Source organism: Saccopteryx leptura, chromosome 2 (assembly GCF_036850995.1).
Source record: "Saccopteryx leptura isolate mSacLep1 chromosome 2, mSacLep1_pri_phased_curated, whole genome shotgun sequence".
Taxonomy (NCBI): Eukaryota; Metazoa; Chordata; class Mammalia; order Chiroptera; family Emballonuridae; genus Saccopteryx; species Saccopteryx leptura.
The window spans coordinates 348,209,221-348,223,185 of NC_089504.1; the positions used below are offsets into that span (position 1 = coordinate 348,209,221).

At 37.6% G+C, this 13,965-nt stretch overlaps 1 protein-coding gene across 2 annotated transcripts in view; it reads left to right on the forward strand.

Moving 5' to 3' along the window:
- The window catches only part of NPEPPS (aminopeptidase puromycin sensitive), a 94,583-nt gene that overhangs the window by 47,503 nt on the left and 33,115 nt on the right, over window positions 1-13,965 (forward strand). For both annotated transcript variants that reach the window (XM_066364392.1, XM_066364391.1), the window contains exons 4-10: window positions 3,618-3,739; window positions 6,747-6,854; window positions 8,370-8,570; window positions 9,021-9,117; window positions 9,230-9,263; window positions 10,436-10,550; window positions 13,461-13,625. In XM_066364392.1, coding sequence (XP_066220489.1) covers window positions 3,618-3,739; window positions 6,747-6,854; window positions 8,370-8,570; window positions 9,021-9,117; window positions 9,230-9,263; window positions 10,436-10,550; window positions 13,461-13,625 — 842 coding nt within the window. The remainder of the gene's footprint in view (window positions 1-3,617; window positions 3,740-6,746; window positions 6,855-8,369; window positions 8,571-9,020; window positions 9,118-9,229; window positions 9,264-10,435; window positions 10,551-13,460; window positions 13,626-13,965) is intronic.

A 13,965-nucleotide genomic window follows, 5' to 3' on the forward strand; every position in this document is an offset into this window, starting at 1 on the left:
GGATTTGAACTCAGGCAGTATATAATACATGGACCTGGTTTGAAATTCAAATGACATGTAGTGAAAATTTGTTTGCCATTATATCCGTCTTCATCTTTCAGCTCCACTCCTCAGAAGCAACCAGTTTCCTATATATCCTTTCTAAACTATACCATGCTGTTTAAGCATTTGTGTAAATACTACTTAGAAACATAGAAATTAGCATGCTACATATAATATTCTGCATCTTATGTAAGACTTTTTATAGCAGACATTGTAAATTGTGCATTTCTAATAAAAGCAGGAACAAGTCAGGGAAGGTTATGACCCTTAGTATGCTATAATTTGACAGATTTTTGGAGATTTTCAGCTAATAATACAGTAAGTAACTGATATATATTAGGATTTTTAAAGTCTCTTATTTTTAGATGTGACTATATTGAATTGTTGAATATCTATAAATTTTTTTGAAAATCATTGGCGTTCACATTTTCCCAAGATTCTCTCAAAGTTATCCAGTTATTCTTTGCTTAGGAATGAAGTCCTTATTTTTTCAGAATTTTATAAGTTGTACAAGTAGTCTGTCTTCTCGTAATGGAGTAAATATTGAATGTATATTAGTAACGTTTGTGTTTAGCCTCATCAAACCTAATAGTCATGTCAGCTTTTCTATAACTAAATAAAACATCTTGTCTGAAATTGGCACTATTCTAGAATAGTGATTAAGTTACCACCTAACAGCCTCAGAATCAGTAGTTAAGAATCCTGTAGAGTGGCATTTACTTGAAGAAACTAACATTTTGAAGAATGAAAAACAGGGTCATAAATGGTGACACAAAGGCAAAGACCTTTAATCTTTTCATATAATCTGTCTTTGATTTTATAGCATTTATTAGGCTCATTAAATTTTTATTAAAGTACTTTAAGATCTACTTTAGTTTTTATAACACACTCTCCTGAATGTTAAACAATTAGATTTTTTGGTGGAAGTCCCAATTTTTCAATTGTTTAATTTATAAATGAGCTCATTATATGTTTTAAAAGGGTTACTACCCAAGCAGATCAATATTAGATATCAAGATATTGTATATAATTTGAGGAAGCATTTAAATTATATATGCAAATAGGTATAAAATTAGACAACCTGGCAATCAGTTCTTCAATATGGTATAAATTTGATAAGTGAAATTAAGAAATCCTGTTTTTCTCCTGTTCTTGCCCTAAAATTCTACTATATTAATGGTAAATACTTTGTAATTAGTATTGTACAATGTGACACTAATTAAATTTATTAATGATTTAAAAATATTTTTTAACTTGTGTTTTGTTTGAATTTCAGGTAATAACCCTTCCCAATACTTTGTATTTTCTTTAGTATGCCACTTTTGGAAGTGGTCACTATCAATATCTTGTTATGATTTGATGGCCTTGGAGATTTAAAACCGAGTAAAAGTGTAAGCAGCCTTTCTTATTTAGTTACGAGTTTTGTTCCAAATAGGAAAAGTTGAAAGTAGATTTACCGTGGCATATGAGTTATGTAACAGACACCTTAACAGTTGACATAGTGAAAACAAACTTACCAATTCTGTTTATGGAATTGTAACATAAAAAGAGGTGGGTTTTTATAATCTATTAGATATCCCTTGTAAACTTTATTAATATGAACATATCTTCTTTTATAAAAAAAATCAGTTAATTTCTTAGGCAAAGAGAGAAATTTTATATTCTTTATAGTTTAAAATTTTAATATCAGTTATTTAGAATTCTTTCAGATTCTCTTACTGTATTCATATTTATTGTCCCAGTAATCTATCATTCTCTTTAAGAGAAAAAAGAAAAAAGTATTCCTGTCCCCTTCAAACAGAATGTCTGATTTAAAAAAAGAAATCACAAATGTCAGTTCAGTTGAGTTGTTTTGTTTTCCCAGCATGATTACTTTAAGAATGTGGCACTTTTTTTAGTGATGACTTTGGTGCAAAGGTCTGAAATTTTCACTTGAAATTATATTCAGAACCAGTTTGTGGCACCTAAGGAAATAATCAATTTAAGTACTTCATAGGCGCACTTAGTGTCTTGTTTAGGAATGGTTTGCAGTTTGTCATTAACTTAGTCCGTAGACTTGGATTCTTGTAAGACTTTTAGACCTTTTTGAAAAGCAAATTGAGTTTTGGAAGGTGAAGATTTTCTTTGTGTGCATCCAAGAGCATACGTCAGAAAGTGAGAGAGAGAGAGAGAGAGAGAGAATGTTTTGAACATTGTCAGTATCATTGTTCAACAGCATTTCAAAATGATAGTTTTAAAAGTTTAGAGTAGGGCCTGACCTGTAGTGGTGCAGTGGATAAAGCATCCACCTGGAACGCTTAGTTCGCTGATTCGAAATCCCCCAGCTTGCTGGGTCAAGGCACGTATGAGAAGCTTCTCACTCCTCCCCTACCCCTTTCTCTCTCTCTTTCTCTCTCTCTCTCTCTCCCTCTCTCCCTCCCTCTCTCTCCCTCCCTACCCCCCTCCCACCCTCCCTCCCTCACCGCCTTCCTAAAATCAATAAATAAAATCTTAATGTAAAACTTTATGATATAAAAGTTTGGGTATGATTAGCTAATTACTTTACAGTCCTACTATATACTTCCATTGTATTCCTATAGATCCTGTTATATATGGGCACTTTAAAGGGATCATTTTTACAAAGTCAACATTTTTCTGGATTTTGTTTGGCTTGATTTGTAAACTGTAGGACAAGATTATTGTTTTATTGTGCATCTGAATTTAGTCAGTGACTACTAGATAATTTTTTTTCTATTATGAAAAAAAGTATATATACTCACAAAAAATTCCATTTTGTCTGAATTGATTTTGCTCTTGTAGAACAATAGAATATTCAGGTTGAATAAATATTCATTTTTATTCATATTTAATAATATTAATTAAATGTATCTCTTTAATATCAGATTCTATATGTTTAAGGTGACTGTAAGAGATTTTTAAGCCCTTTTGATGATCAAATCATTGCTGTTCCCAATAGTTACTTATAAAAGTATGAAAGCAGTGCTCATTTGAATTGAACAGATAGTATCTTGCTTTAATGATAAAGGTATTGGTATGAAATCATATAAAAAGACTAGTTTACAAGGTAAAATTAGCAGAGAGCATGAATTTTGGATTAAACAGGCCTAAGTTTTTATCTCATTCTCGCTACTTAACTAATTGTGTGACCTTGGACAAGTTATTTAACGTTTCAGCCTCAGTTTCCTCATCTGAAAAAATGGAGACAATACCTTCTTCCAAGTTTATAAATACTTTTAAAGCATGATAGCATGTTAAACATTTAATAATAAATGTTCCTTTCCTTTCCTGTTTTTATCTTCATGTATTGGTAATCTGAGACTAAATAATAAAGTTAATAAAGAACTTTCTAAGCAGTTACCCACCCAAAACACAACTTTAAAGTTTACTTTAGGATTAGTCTGCCATGTACTTTGTACATATTGTATTCTCTCTGTTGCCAGGAAGAATATTTGAGACAGGAAGACTTGATTTAAACATTGTAAATAGCCAGATGAATTAGTGTCTTAAAGACATATATTTGATAACTTGTACTTAACATTTCCCTAAAAGTGGTTTTCATTTATCTTCAATCACAGGTACAGGAACCTTAAAGATAGACTTTGTTGGAGAGCTGAATGACAAAATGAAAGGTTTCTATAGAAGTAAATATACTACCCCTTCTGGAGAGGTACGATATGCTGCAGTCACCCAGTTTGAGGTATGGTTTTCTTTTCTGAAGTATTATGATTTTAAATAGTCTGCCATCTGTTCTATTCTCTTTGTGACTGTTGGAGGCTAGATGCCTTTGGCCATAATTATATTCATAATTTTAGATTTTTATTTTATATTTAGCCAATTATCTTCATTATGGAGGGAAGGAATTAAGATTGTGGGTTAGGGAATGATTTTATATATACACACACACACACATAACATATATATATAAAGTAGTATTATTAATTTAGTAGGAAAAGCCACAGGTGTCAGATACTAAGAGGGTAATTTTAATTAAGAATGATACATAGGCCCTGGCCGGTTGGCTCAGTGGTAGAGTGTCGGCCTGGCGTGCAGAAGTCCCGGGTTCGATTCCCAGCCAGGGCACACAGAAGCGCCCATCTGCTTCTCCACCCCTCCCCCTCACCTTCCTCTCTGTCTCTCTCTTCCCCTCCCGCAGCCGAGGCTCCATTGGAGCAAAGATGGCCTGGGCGCTGGGGATGGCCCCTTGGCCTCTGCCCCAGGCGCTAGAGTGGCTCTGGTCGCCACAGAGCGACGCCCCGGAGGGGCAGAGCGTCGCCCCTGGTGGGTGTGCCGGGTGGATCCCGGTCGGGCGCATGCGGGAGTCTGTCTGACTGTCTCTCCCCGTTTCCAGCTTCAGAAAAGTACAAAAAAAAAAAAAAGAAGGATACATAGTATAAAAGCAACTCAGATATTGAAAATTTATTACCTACATGTATTTGTTTGTGTGTATGTGTGTATTCTGAGTTGCTCTTAGGAACATCAGTTAACAATAGGTGTAGCTCTAGTGTCTAGACCTCAAATGTGCCTTTGATTGCTTTCATCACTTTGTCCTTTGAAATTTTAGAGCCTTTAAATCTTGTCATTTTTTAAATTTCCTATGGTGTCAATTCATTTCTGTGTTGCTTCTGCTCCTAATTTAAGTTTTTCTGTGCCACCATTTCTTTTTTTTATATTCTATTCACTTTTCAAACGTCTTATTTATTCTTTGATATAATTTATAATTTTAATAATCTTATTTTTTTGAGTGTGCAATCAGCCATCTAACATTTTTCCTCTGAGAAACTCTTGTCAGAATTATGTACTTTCTCTACCTCTGCATATTTTATTCTTTTCATGATACAGAATATTATAAATTGTTCTTTTTTCTGTTTTATTTAATTCCTTCCTTTTGTAACTGATACTCTACTGAACCACTAGATTTTATTTTGCTTCAACAAGTGTGCTTTGTTTTTTTTTTATATTTATTAATTTTTTTTTTTTTCTGTATTTTTCTGAAGCCGGAAACGGGGAGAGACAGTCAGACAGACTCCCACATGCGCCCGACCGGGATCCACCCGGGACGCCCACCAGGGGGCGACGCTCTGCCCCTCTGGGGCGTCGCTCTGTTGCGACCAGAGCCACTCTAGCGCCTGGGGCAGAGGCCGAGGAGCCATCCCCAGTGCCTGGTCCATCTTTGCTCCAGTGGAGCCTCGGCTGCGGGAGGGGAAGAGAGAGACAGAGAGGAAGGAGAGGGGGAAGGGGAGGGGTGGAGAAGCAGATGGGCGCTTCTCCTGTGTTCCCTGGCTGGGAATCGAACCCGGGACTTCTGCACACCAGGCCGACGCTCTACCACTGAGCCAACCGGCCAGGGCCTATATTTATTAATTTTTTAAAGAAAGAATCAAGTCTCCTTAAGTAGGTCAAGTGGTGACAGTTTTATGTGTAGTATTGGAAATGCTATTAAACAAATGACTGCTTAGAATTGATAGAGCATCTGTCTTTTTTTTTTTTTTTTTTTTGGTGAGAGGTGAGGAGGCAGAAAGACTCCCGCATACACCCATACCGAGGTCCATCCTACAAGCCCACTAGGGGGCACTGATCTGCTCATCTGGACCTGATGCTCTGTTGCTCAACAACCGAACTATTTTAGCACCTCAGGCGAGGCCATGGTGCCATCCTCAGCACCCAGGACTAACTTGCTCAAATAAGCCATGGCTGGAGGAGGGAGAGAGAGAGAGAAAGATAAAGGGGAGGGGGAAGAGGCAGATGGTTGCTTCTCCTGTGTGCCCTGACCAGGAATTGAACCTGGGACTTCCACACGCCAGCCTCACACTCTACTACTGAGCCAACCTATCATATTTACCCAGTTTTGAATCCTTACCAGTGTCCTATTGACCTTCCTGTGCTCTTGTTGTGTTAACATTATTGATGAAACCATTTGCATTAAATATTTGAAATGTTTTATTAAAAGATATAAATTATTCAGTAATATTCAACCATTTTTATCTCATGGCACACATAAACTACTAAAATTCTACGGCACACCAAAATTTTTTTTTTTTGCTCATCTGACAAAACGAAATAGGTATAATTTTGATTCATTTACACCAGGAAGCTTTTTTTTTTTTCCCCCAGAGACAGAGAGTCAGAGAGAGGGATAGACAGGGACAGACGGGAACGGAGAGATGAGAAGCATCAATCATTAGTTTTTCGTTGTGCATTGCAACACCTTACTTAGTTGTTCATTGATTGCTTTCTCATATGTGCTTTGACCGCGGGCCTTCAGCAGACCGAGTAACCCCTTGCTCGAGCCAGCGACCTTGGGTCCAAGCTGGTGAGCTTTTGCTCAAGCCAGATGAGCCCGCACTCAAGCTGGTGACCTCAGGGTCTCGAACCTGGGCCCTCTGCATCCCAGTCCGATGCTTTATCCACTGCGCCACCACCTGGTCAGGCGACACCAGGCAGCGTTTGTTGTGTTGGCTGTTGTCATTTTTTTATTTGACAGTCTAAGGCAGCGGTTCTCAACCTGTGGGCGACCCACAGGTTGAGAACCGCTGGTCTAAGGGGAAAGAGGTCAGTGTAGCTTGTTGCTTGGCACTAAGTAGAAAGTAAATATTTGAACAAGTGAATGAATGATAGAAATAAAGACAGAGAGAGAGAGAGAAATGGCAGTTTGTGAAATAGTCTGTTGATTCAGTGATATTTATATTTCATATTCTCTTTTTGAGGCTACTGATGCTCGGAGGGCTTTTCCTTGCTGGGATGAGCCTGCCATCAAAGCCACTTTTGATATCTCATTGGTTGTTCCTAAAGACAGAGTAGCTTTATCAAACATGGTATGTATGTGTTTGTAAGTATATATACATTTTGAATAAGGTTTTAGCATATTTAATTTACTGGTTGGATAAGATAGCATGAAACCACCTAACATAGTGCTTGATGCATAATAGGAACACAGATGTTATTAGTTTTTTTTATTTCCAGTAAGCTCTCTTTTTCTTAATTGCCTTATTTGGAGAGTTTCCCACCTCATGGGAGAAATTCCCTATAAACTGTATTATATTAACAAGATTACTTACCTCTTTTAATTTAGAAATCTAAATAAGTGTTGAGTTTAATAAACATTACCTGAAAGAAAAAAGAAATCTGACATTAAATACCAAAAGATATAACCATGTAATGAGTTGTATTTAGGTTTCTACTTGATTGTATTTTTGGAATATGCTCTCTTTGCCGATGTCATTGATCTCATTCATATATAGAGTAAGCATTTGCCACTTGAAGTGTATTGTCTAGGTGTGCTTTAAGACATAGAATAGCCTATAGCTTATAAAATGAATCTGGGGAACTTGGAAAGCCTTCTGCGCCTGAAAATAACTGGCCTTTGTCTCTTTTATTGGAGGGAAGAATTCCATAGGTAAAATGCCATTCTCTTTTCAAATATTCTTAGAGAGGAAGCTAATATATTAAATTAAAACATTCATTTACAGTTTAGTTTGAATTTATCAGATCTGTTTTTGAATAATTCTTAAAAGGTATTGAGGTCTGTCTTAAAACATCCCAATGTCTGGCATATAATAGATATTCAAGAAAAGTTATTTATTTTTACTCATAAATATTTAGTGGTTTTAACACTTTAGCCCCAAACTTCTTAGTGTGAATGTGTGATCAGATTACTTTCTTTTTTAATAGGAAAGATCTTGACAGCATAAACAACTGATGAATTAGGATAGACAAGTTCTGGAAATGGGGAAGGAGAGGCAACAAAGCCTATAGCAGGGGTCCCCAAACTATGCACGCGGCCCCCTGAGGCCATTTATCCAGCCCCTGCCGCACTTCCGGAAGGGGGCACCTCTTTCATTGGTGGTCATTTGCATCCTGTGCTCCTGGAGTACTGTATGTGGTGGCGCTGCAAAGCGCGCGTCGCTCACATACTGTACTGCTTCCGATGATGTGGGACGCACGCATCACGGCTCCGGAAGCATGTCATATCTCTTGTTATGGCTAACAGTGACAAATATGGAACCGGACATTGACCATCTCATTAGCCAAAAGCAGGCCAATAGTTCCCATTGAAATACTGGTCAGTTTGTTGATTTAAATTTACTTGTTCTTTATTTTAAATATTGTATTTGTTCCCATTTTGTTTTTTTACTTTAAAATAAGATATGTGCAGTGTGCATAGGGATTTGTTCATAGTTTTTTTATAGTCCGGCCCTCCAACGGTCTGAGGGACAGTGAAGTGGCCCCCTGTGTAAAAAGTTTGGGGACCCCTGGCCTATAGTTTTGAGCTAGTGTTTGCTCTGTATTGAATGTAAATCTGTTTAAATTTTTTCTTTTTTTTTTTAAAGAATGTTATTGATCGGAAACCATACCCTGATGATGAAAATGTAGTGGAAGTGAAGTTTGCCCGCACACCTGTCATGTCTACATATCTGGTGGCATTTGTTGTGGGTGAATATGACTTTGTAGAAACAAGGTCAAAAGATGGTGTGTGTGTCCGTGTTTACACCCCTGTTGGCAAAGCAGAGCAAGGAAAATTTGCGTTAGAGGTAAATGTACTTGAAGAGGATTGTTCCAACAGTCCATAACTCCAGGTTGGGGAATTTACATTTCTGATCAATTATTAGTACAGTTATTTATAATTTAATCTGAAATTTGTTGTGCTACTTTGGTTTTATTTGTAATAGAATTTTGAAACTACCAACTTTAGTGTTGCACTAACAATTTATGAGAAAATGATTAGAAGAATATTAGCGTGGAATTTATCCAGAGAGTGGGTGGGAAAATATGTAATTTTTTAATGCCAAATTATAACTAGATTAAAGTATAGCTAACATATACAAAACTTGGGGCTAAGGCAGTCTTTGGAGGTAGGGCTCCCCAGGATTGGTGTCTAGTAACTTGAGATACTTTGGCTTACAACAGGATTCCTTTGTGGATTGCTATATGAATCACAATAAAATATTTATCAGATGGTTCTTTTGTTTATACTTTTATAGGTTGCTGCTAAAACTCTGCCTTTTTATAAGGACTACTTCAATGTTCCTTATCCTCTACCTAAAATTGATCTCATTGCTATTGCAGACTTTGCAGCTGGTAAAGTAAATTTCATTTTATTGCTGAAATGTAATAACTTTTTTGAATTTTGTGATTTTTGAGAAAGAAGTATGTATGTATATCAATACATGTTTATATTTATTTTATGAAGGTGCCATGGAGAACTGGGGCCTTGTTACCTATAGGTATGTTGATGTATTACCCTGCCTTATCTTTTCAATCACTGATTTCTTAAGAGTTTCACTCCTAATCATAGTTGAATATCTTCTCACTTCCTTGCACATTTCAGGAATGCAGATGAACACCCTCTGGTGCTACTATCTGAGAGTATAAGATTTTAAAGTGAGCATCTGGCGTTAGTAACATTTTTAGATATGTTTTTGGCTCAATTTCTCATTTTGGTGCCTTCTCTTCCAGTAGTTTCATAGTTATTTATCCAGCTGAAGAACCTTCCCTGATTTAGTATTTTCTAGACAAATTTTTACATGTCTGTCACCACAATATAAACATGTGGGTTATATAATTTTTGAAGCAGAGTCTGTAAACAAGTTTTTGCCTTCTTCTTTCAATTGCCTTCAATGAGCTAAGTTTTAGACAGCCTGCACGGTGTTCTTTTTGGGACTGTGGAATGCTTCTTTCCCCTACTTGACACTCCCGTTCTTGATGGAAGAACTGTCTTTTCTATCTAGTACAATAATCCCTAAATCCCTTAAACAAAGTTTTTCTAAAATTTTAGGCAGCTGTCCTGTCAACAAACAAAATTAAACTTGTGTCACAGCTTTATCTCTTGTATAAATTCTACTGACATAGTCTTTAATCTTCCTAGAACTTTTTCTATCCTGTATACTCTAAGGAAATATTTTCTTTTTTTTTTTTTTTAAGCTAACATTTAAAAAATTTTTTTTACAGAGACAGAGAGTGAGTCAGAGAGAGGGACAGACAGGGACAGACAGACAGGAACGGAGAGATGGGAAGCATCAATCATTAGTTTTTCGTTGCGCATTGCGACACCTTAGTCGTTCATTAATTGCTTTCTCATATGTGCCTTGACCACGGGCCTTCAGCAGACCGAGTAACCCCTTGCTCGAGGCAGCGACCTTGGGTCCAAGCTGGTGAGCTTTTACTCAAACCAGATGAGACTGCGCTCAAGCTGGCGACCTAGGGGTCTCGAACCTGGGTCCTTGGCATCCCAGTCCGATGCTCTATCCACTGCGCTACCTCCTGGTCAGGCAGGAAATGTTTTCTTGACGTCTCTAAAGCCTAACTTGACCATCTTATTTATTGTTTGAATCTCCCTCCCCCATTTGTGCATGCTTTTATTGCAATACTTTTATTGTTTAATTTTTTTTTAACACAGGGAGACTGCATTGCTTATTGATCCAAAAAACTCCTGTTCTTCATCACGCCAGTGGGTTGCTCTGGTTGTGGGACATGAACTCGCCCATCAATGGTTTGGAAATCTTGTTACTATGGTATTTAATATTTTTAAGTGCTCAAATATATTTATCTTCATCCTGCTGCACATTATTTTGGCTAAATAGTATTTCAGTGTTTCCTGGAACATTATGCCAAAAAAAGTTGAATGATAGAAAAACTTTATTTCAAAAGGTCCACATTGAAGAGTATTTACCATAATCTCTATGTTGATGAAGAGCATGTGAACGATCTTTTTTCAACAGAAAATACTTCCTAAATTGTTCTATAATTTGTCTGCTAATAGGGCAAATCATGATACTAATTTAGGTAAGAGAACAAGATTCATCTTAGGTGGAAAGATTCCACGCATTGAGATTCAGGTTAACTGTAGTTTTCTGAATCATATGTATTATGAAGTTCACTAGCTGAAAAGTAGCCTGATAATACACTATCTTCAATTAAGTGAAAATGTTTTCAGGGGTCAGTTATTTTCATTGCCTAAAATGTTATGTTGAAATTTGATAGGAATGATAGCAAAGAATTACTGTAAAGTTTATTAAAATTTCTACTATCCCATTGAAATCCTTACTGTAATGTTTGCAGTGAATGATCATTGTCCTTTTAGTCTTGACCTTTCCTTCTTACTCTAAATAAATACTGTCTCCAGTAGCTAATTATGTTACAGCTTGGGAGCACAGGATTTAATAAGTGAACTAGGAAGGAAGGAAGGAAGGAAGGAAGGAAGGAAGGGAGGGAGGGAGGGAGGGAGGGAGGGGAGGGAGGGAGGGAGGGAGGGAGGGAGGGGAGGAACTGGAGATTCTGGAGTCAGCCTGATTCCCTGATGGTATTTTAGGCTGCCAAAGATCAGAACCTGACTTGGATGTTAGTTGAGACCATATGTCACAGAAATAAGCCAGAAAGTAAGGCATGTAGCAACTATGACATGTCTGAGAAAGTTTCTAAAGGAAGTCAACTCTTGAAAGTAAACCCTTTCCTTTTGCTTTAGATGTTTACAACCTTACTTAGAGGTGAAAAAGTTTTTTGAAATATAATTTTATGTGGAATTAGTACCTGTATTCAAATATGTACAGAAATATTCTTTTCTACTTAATGCAGCAAGTTTGTTGCTACTTAAGAATTTTTTTTTTGCCCTGGTTGGTTGGCTCAGTGGTAGAGCATTGACCTGGCATGTGGAAGTCCTGGATTTGACTCCTGGTCAGGGCACACAGGAGAAACGAGAAACAACTGTCTGCTTCTCCTCCTCTCCTCCTGCTCGCTCTCTCTCTCTCTCTCTTCTCCTCTTCCAGCCATGATTTGTTTGATTTGAGCATGTTGGCCCCAGATGAGGATGGCTCCATGGAGCCTCTGCCTCAGGCACTACAAATAGCTCAGTTGTGAGCATTGGCCTCAGATGGACAGAGCATCAGCCCCAAACAGGGATCGCTAGGTGTATCCCAGTCAGGGTGAATGCAGGAGTCCATCTCTCTATCTACCTTCCTCTCACTTAAATTTAAAAATTAAAATTAAAAAAATTTTTTTTTGCTCAGCTTTCAGCAGACCTTACTTTTATGATTTTTATTTTGAAACTATCAGTAATAACTTTTAGTAGGGGAAATGTGTACACTATTATATTGCTTTCAAGCAACTTTATACTGGATTTGAGTAACTAGTTATTAGATGCCAGTTTCATTAACTGAAATTCAAGGGCATAGAGATATATGGAGAAAAACTAGCTTTGTACCATCTACCTTAATGGAGGCTACTAGTTAAATAAGGGCACAGAGCACTTAGACAAATAGCCATTTATCATTTTTAGTGATAGGCAGAAAGGGAGAGAATGAGAAGCATCAATTTATAGTTGTATCACTTCAGTTGTTCATTGATTGTCCTCATATGTGCCTTAACTGGTGGGCTCCAGCTGAGCCAGAGACCTTGGGGCTCAAGCCAGTGACATTGAGCTTCAAGCCAGTGACCTTTGTACTCAAGCCAGCGACCATGGGGTCATGTCTGTGATCCTCATGCTCAAGCCTGTGACCTTGCGCTCAAGCCAGATGAGCCTGTGCTCAAGCTGGCAACCTTGGAGTTTCAAACCTGGGTCCTTAGTGTCCCAGATCAATGCTCCATCCATTGTAACACCACCTGGTCAGGCTAAACTAAATTTTATATGACAACAGAGGAGATAATATAGACGGGAAGCATACATTTATTCACTCTTCCTCTTTTTCATATAAGGGCTTCCACACCATTCCCTTCTCCTCCTTCCTTTCTACTTTTGGTAATAAAATGTTACTTATGTTTTGAAATGTTTATCATGCTAATATCACCAATTAGCCTCCCTCCCTCCCTCCCTTCTCTCCTTCCTTCTCTCCTTCTCTCCCTTCCTCCTTCCCTCCCTCCCTCTCTCCCTCCCTCCCTCCTTTCCTTTCCTTCCCTTCCTCCCTCCCTCCCTCCCTTCCTTCTTTCCATAAGACAGACTCCCATATGCTCCCCAACCAGGATCCACCTGGCAACCCCATCTGGGGCCTATGCTCAAGTACCAAGCTATTTTTAGCACCTGAGGCTAACTACACTTGGACCAACTGAGCCATCCTCAGTGCCCAGGGCCACACTCAAACCAATTGAGCTACTGACTGTGAAAGGGGAAGAGGGAGAGAAGGAGGGGGAGAGATGCAAATAGTTACTTCTCTTGTGTGCCCTGACTGGGAGTTGAACCTGGGACAACCAGACACAGGACCAGTGCTCTATATCTATTGAACCACTGGCCAGGGCACCAGTTGGCCTTTCATGGAATCTCTTTTAAGCACCTCTTTTGTTCAGAAATGTGAATTATTTACTAATTATTTTAATTGAATTTTAGTTCATTAAGTTGTAAGTTTTAAAGTGTAGTGAAAGGGGCATGTGAGTTTTTCAAATTAGTGGAACAACAAGCATTTTGTTTTCTTGACATATTTCTCTTTTGTTTTTAGGAATGGTGGACACATCTTTGGTTAAATGAAGGCTTTGCATCCTGGATTGAGTATCTGTGTGTAGATCACTGCTTCCCAGAGTATGATATCTGGACTCAGTTTGTTTCTGCTGATTATACTCGTGCCCAGGAGCTTGATGCATTAGATAACAGCCATCCTATTGAAGTGAGCCATAATTTCAGCAATTTGCTCTCATTCATAATGAAGTAATTTGTTACAGAGTTACTGAAACTCTGAAAATTGCATGAGTGATTTTACTTGTTTTTATAATTTATATTTCCAATCTTGAAAATCTAACAAGACTGGTTTTTTTTAAATTATGTTTCTTTTTAAGGTAGGCAGTATAAAAAAACTGACCTTTGTAGAGGCAAGTACTAGTATTCACTAAATACATTTTATTGAACAGTATGGGAAAACCATATCTGTTGGGTAATACGCATAGGGGAACATTATCATTCCATTGTTTGTTTCAAAGAAAATTCAGAACATATTCTTTTATTATTGT